General features: G+C 47.3%; 1 protein-coding gene across 4 annotated transcripts in view; it reads right to left on the bottom strand.

The window, feature by feature from the left end:
• LOC142576571 (3-oxoacyl-[acyl-carrier-protein] reductase FabG-like) overlaps positions 1-13353 on the bottom strand; it is a 112965-nt gene that overhangs the window by 80253 nt on the left and 19359 nt on the right. For 3 of the 4 annotated variants that reach the window (XM_075686749.1, XM_075686751.1, XM_075686752.1), the window contains exon 1: positions 9326-9473. The exons of the other annotated variant lie outside the window; for it this stretch is intronic. In XM_075686749.1, the coding sequence (XP_075542864.1) occupies positions 9326-9362 (37 nt within the window). In that variant the 5' untranslated portion in view covers positions 9363-9473. Of the gene's footprint in view, positions 1-9325; positions 9474-13353 lie in introns of those variants that run through there. 4 annotated transcript variants of the gene reach the window in all.

Genomic DNA, 13353 nt, shown 5'->3' with positions numbered 1-13353 from the left:
GAGCAATTACAGTTCCTTTAATGCAGATCTATTATTGCCTGGGTGATCCTATGCAGATGAATACTATAATTTTTTCTTGTTATTTGATTAGAACGTCAGGACACAATGGATGGGTACGGTGGTGCACTCACATGCTTGATAACGTGAGGCGGGATGGCAGCTTAAAACTGAGGGTAGGAGAAAGCGCTGATCTAGGAGATGCCTGTTTATGCGCCAGCAACTAAAGGGCGCACTGTGACGGCAAGGAAAGTAGACATAAAACTTGTCTGCGAAGACTCAGGTGTGGCTGCGCCACTTCTCCGTCAAAGGGCGTTAACGGGAGGATTGCCATCTGATCCTTCTTTGCACTGTCGAGATTGTAAGTGCTTGCCAAATTTTATGAGTGCGCTATATTACAAAGACAAAAGAACGAAGAAACTCGTCTGATGGTCGAAGCCTAGCATATCATTATAAGTGGAAGCGCATGCGTGAGCCAGCCCTCGACTAACACGCATAAAAAGAAAAGAACTGCCCAAACAGTTATCCGTTGCGTAGGCCCGCATGGACTTCTGGGCGACAAATGGCGCTACCATACCTGAGCAGCCAGGGGACGCTTATATAGATGGATGTTATGAGCAAAGGGGACGCTCATAACATTAATCCATCCATCCATCCATCCATCCATCCAGGCGCAGTCATGTATTGTGCCTGTCTTGTCCGACAAAATGCACCCTTCAGTTAATAGTCGGCGTATGTGTTTTCTGGTGCTCTAGTGTCTGTGTCTGCGCGTCTTACGTTCTTTCATGATGAAGAAACAAGAAGCAAGAAAAGAGGAAACAATGATGAATCTAGGAAGGATAAGTTTCAGAAAAATGCAAAGTTGGTTGGAAATAAGTGAGTTTTCACTACATTGATAACTGAGGTCTATCATATTATGAAAGCGGATGATGAGTGCATAAGCCAGGCTTATATCATGCAGGGGCCGAAGGAGGTGGCTTGGCGGGATACCTCATGATTTTTCTTCCTTTCTTTATTTTTTGTTTCTTACGATTTTGTGTGATGACGATAATACTTTCCCATATGTTTGTGCATGTGCCCGTAAACCCAGCGCATTGCCTTGCTCCTTTTCCCCGATTAAGTGTTTCCTTGCGGTGCTTCACGCGAATAAATTTATACCGGCTATAGCTGCAGTTCATGTGCTTCTACAAAGAGTGACGATCTCTGTGACTTTCCAGACGTGTACTCCAACTCAGACTGTATTGGCGCTTCTGAAAATGGTGATGCATTTTGTTGACCATTTCCTTCTGTTTCAAGCTTTCTGAGTTTTCGCCAGACATGTTTTATACTGTCTCCTTTTGCAGCATTGCAAGCCTAAGCTGTGCACATTAGGTTCCAAAAACGGTCCTGGCATGCCACGTACAATTGTGTTTAGAGAACGAAGTACCATAGAATTTGAAACTTAAACCTTGTTGGAGGTCAAGTTCGCACACAAAAACCAATGCCTGCGTTTCACGCTCTCTCTTTGTACAACCATGTCCTTGTAAAACGTCGACGACAAAGACGAGCAACAGCATCACCCCAGTGGACGGTCTCATAGTAACCACTTACGCAACAATCAGTAATGCATTACTTACCTAACTTCCAAAATGAAAACATAAGTCATCGAAATTAAATACTTGGTGGGCACAGAATATGATTGGTCAAGTGAAACAATTGAGAAGGCGTACGATTCGCAGGCATTGAAGAAACAGCAGCGCCAATTTTAATCGCGTATTCTTGCCATTTCAACCTGAGATTTTCAATGGCGTTATTTCGAAGCGCAAGTCGCACATTCGGATATCCGCAGCACTCTAGGAATTCTGCCCCTATGGTGGCGGGAACCTGTAGGTCATAATGGGACTACCACTGAACTCTTGTCTCCCTCAATCACTCAATAACTGGCAGCTCTTAAGTGGTATTTCTGTAACCGCGTACGCACCTATTTGTTCTCTATTTAACTGCTCCTCAATCTCTACTCACGTTTGCTTTCTTCTGCTGCCCTGCATATTTATGTAGCCTATTGCAAGGAGAGCACTTTTTCTTGTTTTCCTCCTTTTTCTCTTATTTACGGCGATGCACTGGCAGCTCTTAATAGTCTCTAAGTGGTATTTCTGTAACCGCGTACGCCCCTATTTATTCTCTATTTAACTGCTCCTCAATCTCTACTCCCGTTTGCTTTCTTCTGCTGCCCTGCATATTTATGTAGCCTATTGCATGGAGAGCACCTTTTCTTGTTTTCCTCCTCTTTCTCTTATTTACGGCGATGCAATTCTGAGGTTGCCCTAGAAGACCTTCTTCATTATCCCTGCACTGGGTTGATGCACTGGGTTGTTGCACTGGGCTCATGCCGTAGCAATCTCCGGTTGTCAGACGAAATCCGCTGGGCAAGTTCAAATCACTCGGAAACCGTAGGGTGAAACCGCTTAAGGCGGGCGACATGTACTAACTGGCTCCGGCTAGGCCAACGACCAGCGGACGTCAAGCATGCCACCACGTACGTCAAGTCACTCAATCGATATACAATGGCGAATAGGCCCGTGTACTGGCGTAAAAACTTTTCGCATAAGCCACGTTTACGTTCCGGAGTCCAAACCACACAAAGTCTCCTTTAGTGTACGAGACAGACTGGTGTCGGCCGTCATAGCTCTCTTTCGATCGGTGTTGCGATGCCAGAGTACGAAGACGTGCGATGCGCCGGGCTTCTTCGGCAAGACAAAGCGTCTTGGCAACAGAGTACTCGCTGTGAAAGTCAAGCGGTAGTATTGTGTCAATGCAGCTTAGCGGTGAACGTCCGTAAAGGAGATAAAAAGAACTGTAATCGGTTGTCTCATGCTTTGCAGTATTATAAGCATAGGTGATGAAGGGGAGTACGTCATCCCATTCCTTCTGATTGGAATGGCCAGCATGCTAGATATAGTTCTGTTCGTACGTTCCACAATCCTATTTGTCTGAAGGTGATAAAGCGTTGAATGACGGAACTGCGAACTGCAGAGACGAAGCAGTTCTTCTACGGCGTTCGCAACGAACCGACGACCGCGATCGCTAATGGTGACACGGGGTGGCGGGGGGGGGGGGGGGGGAATATCTAAAGAATAATGAATCGAAGGAAAAACGTTGAAACGGATGCAGCTGTTGAAGATGGTACGGCCGCCGTTTCCGCGTAACGGGTCAGATGGTCGACACATACGATCACCCATCGGTTGTCGTTAAGTGATCGGGGAAATCGGCCCAGAAGATCGATACCCACTTGTTCAAATGGCAGGCGAGGTGGCGGGAGAGGTTGGAGGAGGCCTGGCGGAGCGGTCTTAGGGCGCTTGTAGCGTTGACATTCTTCGCAACTGGCGACGTAGTGCTTGACTGTGTCCCGCGTTCTGGGCCAGTAAAACGCTCCTGTGTCCAGTTCAAAGTTCTGATAAATCCTAGATGGCCAGAGGTCACATCGTCGTGCATGTCTCTCAGTACGTCCGTTCGCAGACTCTATGGCACCACCAGAAGGAAGCGTGCGCCTTTAGCAGAATAATTGATCTTCTAAAGCAGGCCGTCACGGACACAAAATCGATTGGTGGCTCCAGGACGCGATGCGGCTACAAAAAGAGGTTCCAAACTAATATCATTTTCCTGCTCTGCTTTGAAGGTCATCGAGTCTGGGAATTTAGAAGAAATGGGAGCGAAATTGTCATCAAAATTGCCTTCGTCACACTCCATCGTCGTCAGAGGAAGGCGGGACAGACAGTCCGCATCTGCATGGCGACGCCCGGACTTGTAGGAAATAACGAAGTCGTACTCCTACAGTCGAAGAGCCCAACGTGCAAGTCATCCACGCCGGCTACGGAGATTCACCAACCAGCATAACGCGTGGTGGTCAGTAACGATAGTGAACGGGCGTCCGTAGATATCCGGCTGAAATTTGTGGACAGTGAGAACAGCTGCTAAGCATTCTTGCTCGGTCACAGTGTAATTGCGTTCCGCCTTAGCCAAAGAGCGACTAGCATAAGCCACAACGTGTTCAGCTCCTTGATAACGTTGCACTAGTACGGCACCGATGCCGATGCCACCGGCATCAGCGTGCACTTCCGTAGGTGCGGATGCATCGTAGTGACGGAATATGGGCCCTGATGTTAGTAGAAATTTTAGCTGGCGGAACGCGTCGTTGCAAGGCGATGTCCAGTTGAAAGGTACGGCTTTTTATAGAAGCCATGTTAGGGGCTACACCACGCCGGCTAATCTTGGGACGAAGTGACTAAAATACGAGCACAGGCGCAGGGAACTCCTCAACTCCCGCACTGACTTCGCTTCTTCGAAGGAGCTGACTGCCTCAATCTTCCATGGATCTGGCCTCACATCATTTTTGTCGACCAGATGCCCAAGTACTAACGTGTCTGTTTCCCCGAAACGACATTTCTTGGAATTTACGATCAATCCGGCTTGTTTCACACAATCCAGAACAAGACTGAGACGGCTGTTATGCTCACTCAACGTGCTGCCAAAAATCACCACTTTAAGTCCTCCGTGGATAGTATCCATGAATCGTTTGAATTTTTCTGGCACGTTACAAAGGCCGAAAGGCATCACGATAATTTCATAAAGACCGTCTGGTGTCACGAAGGCCATTTTCTCTTTATTGACTGGGTGCAAGGCGGTAGCAGCAAATCGTTCGAAACAACACAATAGTTTTTCACTGGTAAGGATGTGTGGGCAAGCATGGCGAGAAGCGCGTTTTAAAATAATTTCGCCTGTGCCACAGTTAACAGATGCACCACAATCCTGAAGAAAGTCAATCCCGAGAATTACATCACGAGTGCACCGCGGTAGTACGAGAAATTCTGTTTTAACATCTTCTACTTCGAATAAAACACTTGCAACACAAATACCAAGGGAAACTAGGCACTCTCCACTGACACCACGAAACGTCACCCCATCATTCCACGGGAACATAACTTTCCGACCCAGCGTCTCTATGAAAGTCAAACTCATGACGGAAACGGTAGCACAAGTATCCACTAATGCTATTGCAGGTATACCATCAATTAACACACGCATTTTGTTCTTCACCATCCTAATAGGCAGAGGAGTATTTCATAGGCACGCAGACGGCCCGGCGACCTTAGCTCCATCGGCCGAGCCGACTAATTTCGCGACGGCTGTTGTGACGGAGCACGTCGCCGTGGTGACGGTGAACGGCGTTGGCTACTGGCTGGGGCGTCAGGCTGCGGTCTGAAGCTGGCGAACCACTCATTCTACTATACTGACGGAAGGTACTCCGCGGTGGCACGCCTGTGGTGTTTGAAGTATCAAGGTATGTCGGCCGACGGTCATCATAACTGCCACGTTCAAAATTAGGCCAAGTTGGTGGTGGGCCATATGTTGCTGTCTGTCGGCGCCGGCAACAAAAACGAGCAATGTGTCCTGATGCGCCACGGCTGCAACACACAGGCGATGCGCGACTGACGTTGTAAGCTTCGGGGTCAATCCTGCGACACTGCGAATAATAAACGCGATCTTCCGAATTCCGATTCGTGGTGGTAGCTCGACAAGTTCAGTGATTGTGTGTCATGTCATCGGGAAAGGTACGTCGGTGGTGTCGCAGCCGATCGAATCGACAGTCTGCAACCCCTGGCATGGCAGACAATGCGGACACAGCAAATGCATGTTCTTGAGGTTAATTGGAAGCGCAACCAAGCTGTTCGACATCCGCCCCTTCGGTCTGTCGTTCAATTTCTTGGCGGACAATTTGCCTTATAGTTGCCGCAAGGTCAAATTGAAAACTGTAGTTGTCGTTTTCGTCAACGATTGTCACCGTTGTGACATTGGCTAACCTGCCGAACTTTGGCGTGACACGGCGCAGCTTCAAGGCCTCAAATGTGCGGTAATGCTTGATGAGGTCGGCTACCGAGGGGAGACTCTCCTTTGCGATTAAATAATTGTAAACATCTTCGGCTATGCCTTTGAGAAGGTGTCCAACCATGTCCTCTTCGGACATTCGAGGATTGACCGTTTTGCAAAGCTTCAGGATGGCCTCTATGTACGTAGTACAGGTCTCACCTGGGGCTTGAGCGCGCTGAAGCAATGTCTGCTCCGCCCGCTTCCTTTTCGTGGTGGCATCGCCAAAGCACTCTGTGAGGTGAGTAACGAAGCTGTCTCCCGTTGTAAAGGTATCTTCATGGCTCTCGAACCACCCTAGCGCAGTGCCTGTGAGGAACAGAACCACGTTGTCGAGCTGAGCCGTGGAGTTCCAGCCATCGTACTTGCTCACACGCTTGTAGTGGGTGAGCCATTCCTCCACGTCCTCGCCGAATTTTCCTGAGAAAAGGTGGGGCTCCATCTGATGCATCCAGGCGTCGGTTGTTCGCACTGGAGCAGCCATACAAGGCTGTTGGTCGCCGCTGTGGCACATAGGGATCTCAACTGGTGTTGGAGGCAGTTGAGCGAGGCATCGGCTCAGGCCTGGCACTCACTGCAGCAGCTCCGTCATCTTGGTCGAAGTACCCAGCACCTCCACCACAAGGCTGTTACGGTTAATGCTGAACGGGCTTTATTTAAGGGACGAGATTGATGGTGAAGTCAAGATGGCGTCCCTAGGCTGCACCAGCTAACGTCTTCTTCCTCTTTTCCTCGCCCGGCTTATAATAATAATATTTGGGGTTTTACGTGCCAAAACCACTTTCTGATTATGAGGCACGCCGTAGTGGAGGACTCCGGAAATTTTGACCACCTGGGGTTCTTTAACGTGCACCTAAATCTAAGCACACGGGTGTTTTCGCATTTCGCCCCCATCGAAATGCGGCCGCCGTGGCCGGGATTCGATCCCGCGACCTCGTGCTCAGCAGCCCAACACCATAGCCACTGAGCAACCACGGCGGGTCGCCCGGCTTATGCGGTAGCAATATTTATTCCTTTCGGTTGCCTGTCTAGTACTGAGACGGCGTGCTATAAGGGCATAGACACGAGCGTGGAGGGTCGCTAGAGTTCCTGTATGTAGCAGAGGCGTAAATTAGGATTTAAATGATGGCGCAATACCTGAACAAACAGCAAGGAGCAGGAGATTGCAAAAATGGACACACTACTCCCAAGAACGTGAGCAACAAGGTCACCAATGCGGTAGGTGTACAATTGCGTGTAAGTATAGGTTGATTTCCCGTCACAGCATGCAAACAGGTCACACGTGCTGTTGCAAATGGAAGGAAGTAACGCAACAAACGAAGTCGCAATATGCAAATGGTGTCAGTCATTTCATCTATGCGTGTTTTCACAGCGCGGAGACAGTCCTTGTGCAACACCAGTTGGCACGCTTGAAGTGAGAACGCAACTCGAACGGAATAACATTATTAGTTAGCCATCGTGCATCCATTTCGCCACGCATGGGTGACTCTTCGGTGATTTATTTAATGCTGGTTGGAAATATCAACATTTCCTTGGAGATGCAGCGGACCTCGAGCATTGCATTGCAATATAAATTTGTTTTAGGGCACTGAGTTGGAAAATCGATAGCCGATGAGCAATGTTTCAGAGCACTTAGCTCAGAAGCGGAGGACCTAGTGTTTTTTTTTTCAGACAGTTGTACGGACGCATGTATAAGGATTCACAAACCAGTTATGCACTGTTTGCTTGATTCGTGTGAGCACAAGGAAGTCAGCAGTTCATCGTTCAAAGGATAACACTTGCATTTTGTTTGCCTGATGAGTCGCACAATGGCGATCGCTAAGCCTCTCAATATGCAGCCAGCTCTCAAAGACACTGCAGGAACGATCGCGGACACGAGCATTTTTGTCGCAGCACTATGCATTTGTATTGTCACTTGTATCCACGCGGCCAGGGCGTGTTGTTGAGGTGAACTTCAGAAAGGGCGTTAAATTCCTGATAATCTCCCTCATCGCTTATTTCTTTCATACCGGTCAGAGTTGACAGAACGCCACGTTGAGGGGTTATTGACATCTGAGGTTGACTCGCGATGTGGTAAGTTACAGGCTGTGCTTTGGTTAATAGTCAATCGACATTAGCGCAAGGCTGATAACACAGTCAAAATAGCTTCTCTATACGTCGCAGCTATTTGTTGTTTAAGCATTTACGTGAGTGCGAGCTCATGTTTGCCAAATCATAACTATCCCAAGAGGATCCATCATTTGCTCCACGTGAATGTATATAGTTGAAATCTTTCTAGACCATTCACCATTGAAGAGCGCCGCGCCTATGCTAAGAAAATGACAATCTAGCCTCCAGATTCTCACAAACGGATTGCCTATTCCATGCGAACGTTATTTAGCCCCGTCTAACGGTGCGTCTAAGGTAGATTTAATGTAGTCAAGAATTTTCACTTTTTTTTCGTTCAAGAACAGTCCCCAGCAAAGTTCAATGAAAGCAGCAGAACTGATAGTTGGGCGAGTTGGTACGAATTCATAGTAAAATATTTAGCGCGCACAATTGACAAGGACACAGTGAAGGGGGACACACGAGCCCTTACTCACAACTATTTTATTTTCGGAAAGATACAGAACATATATATACCGCAGCTATCAGCGCTGAGCATGCGCAACAAGAGTGGTCAGTAAAACAGAAGCAGATTAAAAACAGAATAAGAAGGTTCATCCAGTATTTAAAAAAGCAAATTCATTTTCAGTGATTGCAACCGATGGTTGGCTTATGCATCTTTCCGCGCACTTTGTGACATGAAACGCTTCTGTGATTTCCCGTGACCACTCTTGTTGCGCATGCTCAGCGCTGTTAGCTGGGGTATATATATGTTCTGTATCTTTCCGAAAATAAAATAGTTGTGAGTAAGGGCTCGTGTGTGTGAGTAAGGGCTCGGCCTTCACTGTGGCCTTGACAATTGTGCGCGCTAGATATTTTGCTATGAATTCAATGAAAGCGTTCAGAACATATTTTATTTACGTGTTTCTAGCCGTTGGTAACTTTGCCAAACGAAACATTTTTTTTAATAATAGGGGGCGCATTTAACAAAGCCATGCCGCCCTCTTCGTATGGTCAGGGGGCCACAGGTCGAACTTCAGTGTCTGAATTTTTAGTAAAAATCAAAACTTTTGTACCCGCGAAGCATTAGGCTGCTAAGCTCGGGGCCGTGTTTTAAACCCAGTTCAATCGGCCAGATTCCGATGGTGGCGGAATGCAAGAATGCTGACTTATGCGCAAAAACACCAGGTGGTCAAAATCAATCCGGAATTCCCAACTACGGCAGGCCTCATAATCATAATGGGGTTTTTATTACGCGTAAAATCCAATAATCAGAATTTTAGATGCTTGGATGGCCGATAATGAACACGCAGCCAAGAGTGCACAAAGTGGAAAAACGTACCCGTTATCACGGCCACTTTTCCTTGCAGGTCTGGCATTGTCTGTAGAATTCCTGGGCGGCAGACCGCGAGTCAAATGCACTCAAGCAGCGACGTGAGCGGCACGGCTTTGCGGCGGCAACTGACATCCACCGCATCTGTAATTATCTTTTGCGCAGCTGGCGGAACTCTCGCCCCTTCCTCCTTTCCTGAGCACGTAGTGGTGAAACGAATCTGTGCGCTGCGAGTGTAGGTGTCGTCGCCACAACATCAGTGTTCACCTTAGAAGGGCGGCCGACTGCGTCGCATTTAGTCATCGCTCTCATAAAGTTCTCATTGCATGCTTGAGTGATTCAGTCGCGCAGGGGATGTACAGGACTGGTGTTCTACTTTTGCACACATCCCCTTTCTTGGCCGCGGAGCGCGCTGCCCTCGCATTCTCGGAACATCCGCATGATGAACACCAGATGATGCTGGTGGCCATCTCGATCGAGAAAGCAGCTGTTTTGTATTTCCGAAACCATTTCTATAACCATCGTTCATGTTTATTAGTGTTTTTTAGGGGCCGCGTTGCGATGAGGGGCGTTCTCGGTTTAATGATGATGGTAATCATTTCATTCATAGATGGCAAAAACTGACAGCGGAAGGCCATGATTCGGGTTCTATACCAAAGATAAAAACAAAGGTACCAAACAGACTGATAAATCAAGCAAATTGTAATGCAGAAGTCAACGTTCCAAGAAAGAAAAGTGAAAAAGAAAGGAACATTTAAAGCAATAGAAAAGTGCAGTAAACGGTTTTTCACAGTCTTAAAATTATACAAACGGTCCTTTCGAAATTTTGTGGCATTAAGATTCGATAAACGAGAAATAAATCACGACGATATCAAACAGTTTCCATGGCGCCCAACTCTTTCTTATTTTTCTTGCCAACTTTCACAAAGGTCTTGACGTGGTATCCAACTATTTATTATGATACATTCCAACATGTAGTTGCGCTTTCCGGCTGGTCGTTGCTCACGCGCTAGGAAATGTCAAATGTTATTGCTGAGCGTAAGACACACCTGCTAGTGTAAGAACATTCTCGATCCTTAAAGCGGATTCTATCTCTTGTCTGTATTTTAGCGTAACCTTGTATAATCATATTAGATGCGCATCGAGAATAGTGTTGAACATTGTTGAAGGTACACGAGCGCCAGTAAATGTGCTGCAGTCTTCGTCGAACCATCTCTAAATGGCAGACAGGCTTAACCAGCTCATGAGATTTCCGACGACTGACGCATGCGGTCGTCACTCTTATTCTGCGCGAGTACAGCGTGTTCTTGCGGGCGCAGGTTCACACAAGGAAGACCTAGTTTTGAGACTAGCCGTTCTGCCACATTCGGGCTCTTCACTATCGGGATAACAGGAGAGGACTTGCATGCCTTGTCATCCCCTCTTGTCTTTCACTACCTCCTATATTCCTGAGAAACCGAACCTGAGGTGGGTAATTTGAACACTATAGTGTACAATGTGCAGATTTTTTAGTAAAATGCAATTTCAGTGTCCCCACTAAAGAACCGTACTTAACCTTCGAGTCACTAAAGAAGCAAAACTGATGTACAATGCGCAAAGAGCTGCATGGGTTTCCATACGATTAGGCTATAAGTGTCACGCGTTGACGCTTCAAACAATGGCAATGTAGTGCATACAACCTTGAAAATGTTCCATGTTATCGCACAAGCACGTCATGTGATGTGCCATTTGTAATGGCAATCCATTTTGCAAAAAATAGGTGAGGAGTGCAGACAGGACGCAAGATTAGAGAAGTGAACAAGAACGCCGCAGGATTGTGCAGATAAGTAGGGTAACATGGAAAAGGGCTTATAGTACTAGAAATGAAGCTAGAACGACAGAAAGCTGAGCTATTTGGTAATGATTCATTATGCAAAAAAAAAAGCAGTGAGGCGTGCAGACAGGACACAAAAGTGGAGAAGTGGACAACACGAACGCCGTGTTGTCCACTTGTCTGCACGCCTCACCTCTTTTTTGCATAATGAATCCTTACCAACCAGCTCAGCTTTCTGTTGTTCTAAGCTTGTCATGGCAAGTAAACGTGTGGGCGTGCTAGAATGACGTCAACCGACGAGGTTGGCAGTAGAACAGAAGCAAGCACGCCGACCAGTCTGCAGTGTGAACATGGCCTCTGACGCTGTTCCTTTCTCGAGGACCCATGCGTTAGCAGCTTCACCTGCGCGATATTGTTTACAAAAACCGTTGCGAGAACACCCGGACGACCAAATTGTGACACCTGGGATGCGTCTCGAAGTTTCATTTTCTACTACTGCAGACCGCGCACGAATCTGATAATTGAGATGAATAAATGAACAGTGGAAAACCATCACCGATAATTAAACGTACTTGCAGTACCTGTGCGTGGCCGGACAATCTGTGGCGGAGCACAGTGGGGCTTCCTGGAAAACAAAGGCAAGGCTGGTGCATTCCTGAAACAAACCGCGCAGCAGGCGTCGATGGTACTGGAGAATACTTCGTGCCCAGGTGCTGCGGCTTTAGTCTTTCTCGCTGCCTCTCACCGTTATACTAAAATGGCGTGCCGTTCGTTAGACGTTAGCACGAAGCCATACCATTGGTTTTCCGCTCTGTTTAGCACTTTACCGTGACCCAGAATAATTTATTGTTTTCTTCTGCAGCTTTTGGGGAGGTTGTATAGGAGCCGTAAAACCCCAATCACGTTTTTCTTGCGCTTTCTTCCCCCCAACCTGAGGCCATTCCTTTTCGGGATCTCAAATGAAACCTTTGTGACGTAAATGTACTCGTTGATCATATTAAGCGACAACATATAGTGTCGAACAAGCACAATTAGCGAAGGGGCGCGTTACTGTGGTTCGTTGTGAACTGCGAGCTACGATTATAGGCATTTAACGTATCCGGCGAGCCAGCAAAAGGTGCGTGAGACGCAAAAAGCAATGGTGCCAATACTCATGTGATCCGCCGTTGTAGACGGAGGTTTGGGCAAAAAGCTAGTTCTCGTTTGAAAAGCCACTTTTTTACGAAACCCAGCACCTGAATCAAGTGAGCTTCAGCTTAAAAACCAGTTCTCCTTTTCTGCATTTTCCTTTTTTTACGCGGATACGGCACTGGAGACACCAGTGCTCACTGACAATCCCTGGGATGGCGGTGCAGTCGCTGGAAAAGAGTTGCCGCGCCAGCTGGAGGAGATGCTAGTTTAACTGCAACGACACCACGTTGCGAAAGCTGAAAAATTCAGTGCTAGTAACACAATGCAATTACGGTGACTTCGCCGACGTGCACGGACAGCTGCGCTCGCTAGGGTTACCTCGCTCAAATTCCAGTATTGCGTTCGTGGCAACGAGCCGGCGCCATTGAAAAATAAAAGCTTGGGGCGACCTGTTCGCGAGAAACCAATCTGCTGTCGTAAATAACGCAGTACCTTGACGTCGCAAATCTCTGTTCTCTTTTGCAAAAAGGTTCGAAGAAAGATGCCCGAGATATTCGACAATGTTTATGCATGTATATGACACAGATGGTCGCTTTCGTTTGGTGCATTTTGCCTTTACGTTAACAGGATGAACATGTATTGGAACGGAAATGCAAAAATGGCGACAGTGCCTCTTTTAATGTCCATTACGTATGCGGCGACGACAAAGAGTGTGTGCAAGTGGAGGGAATATTCTTTGGTAAAATGCTTTAACGTAGTTCAAACGTACAAACATGAAGATAGGCTACGGTAGAGACGGCTATCCCAAAAGCTCTGATTGGCTATTCAAGCAACAATCAAACAAATAAAAGCAAAAAAAAACATACCCGCAAGTAGCAGACATGCACGAGCTCACAAGAACTCTAGCGGAACGCACTACAAAAGCACAGACCAGTTATGCACAGAAGCTACCCCATATGGAGAAATATATTTTCAGCACGTTGATTGATTACACTCGCGTTGGGGTAACATTCGTGCGCGCTACGGCAGCTGTTCTGTCGTAGTGTTTCGAGGCGACGGATCGACCGACATGTCCATGAGTTTTCGCAACCTT

This window comes from Dermacentor variabilis, chromosome 3 (assembly GCF_050947875.1).
Source record: "Dermacentor variabilis isolate Ectoservices chromosome 3, ASM5094787v1, whole genome shotgun sequence".
Classification (NCBI taxonomy): domain Eukaryota; kingdom Metazoa; phylum Arthropoda; class Arachnida; order Ixodida; family Ixodidae; genus Dermacentor; species Dermacentor variabilis.
Note: the sequence above shows the minus strand (reverse complement) of the source record. Positions and strands in the feature narration are given on the sequence as shown.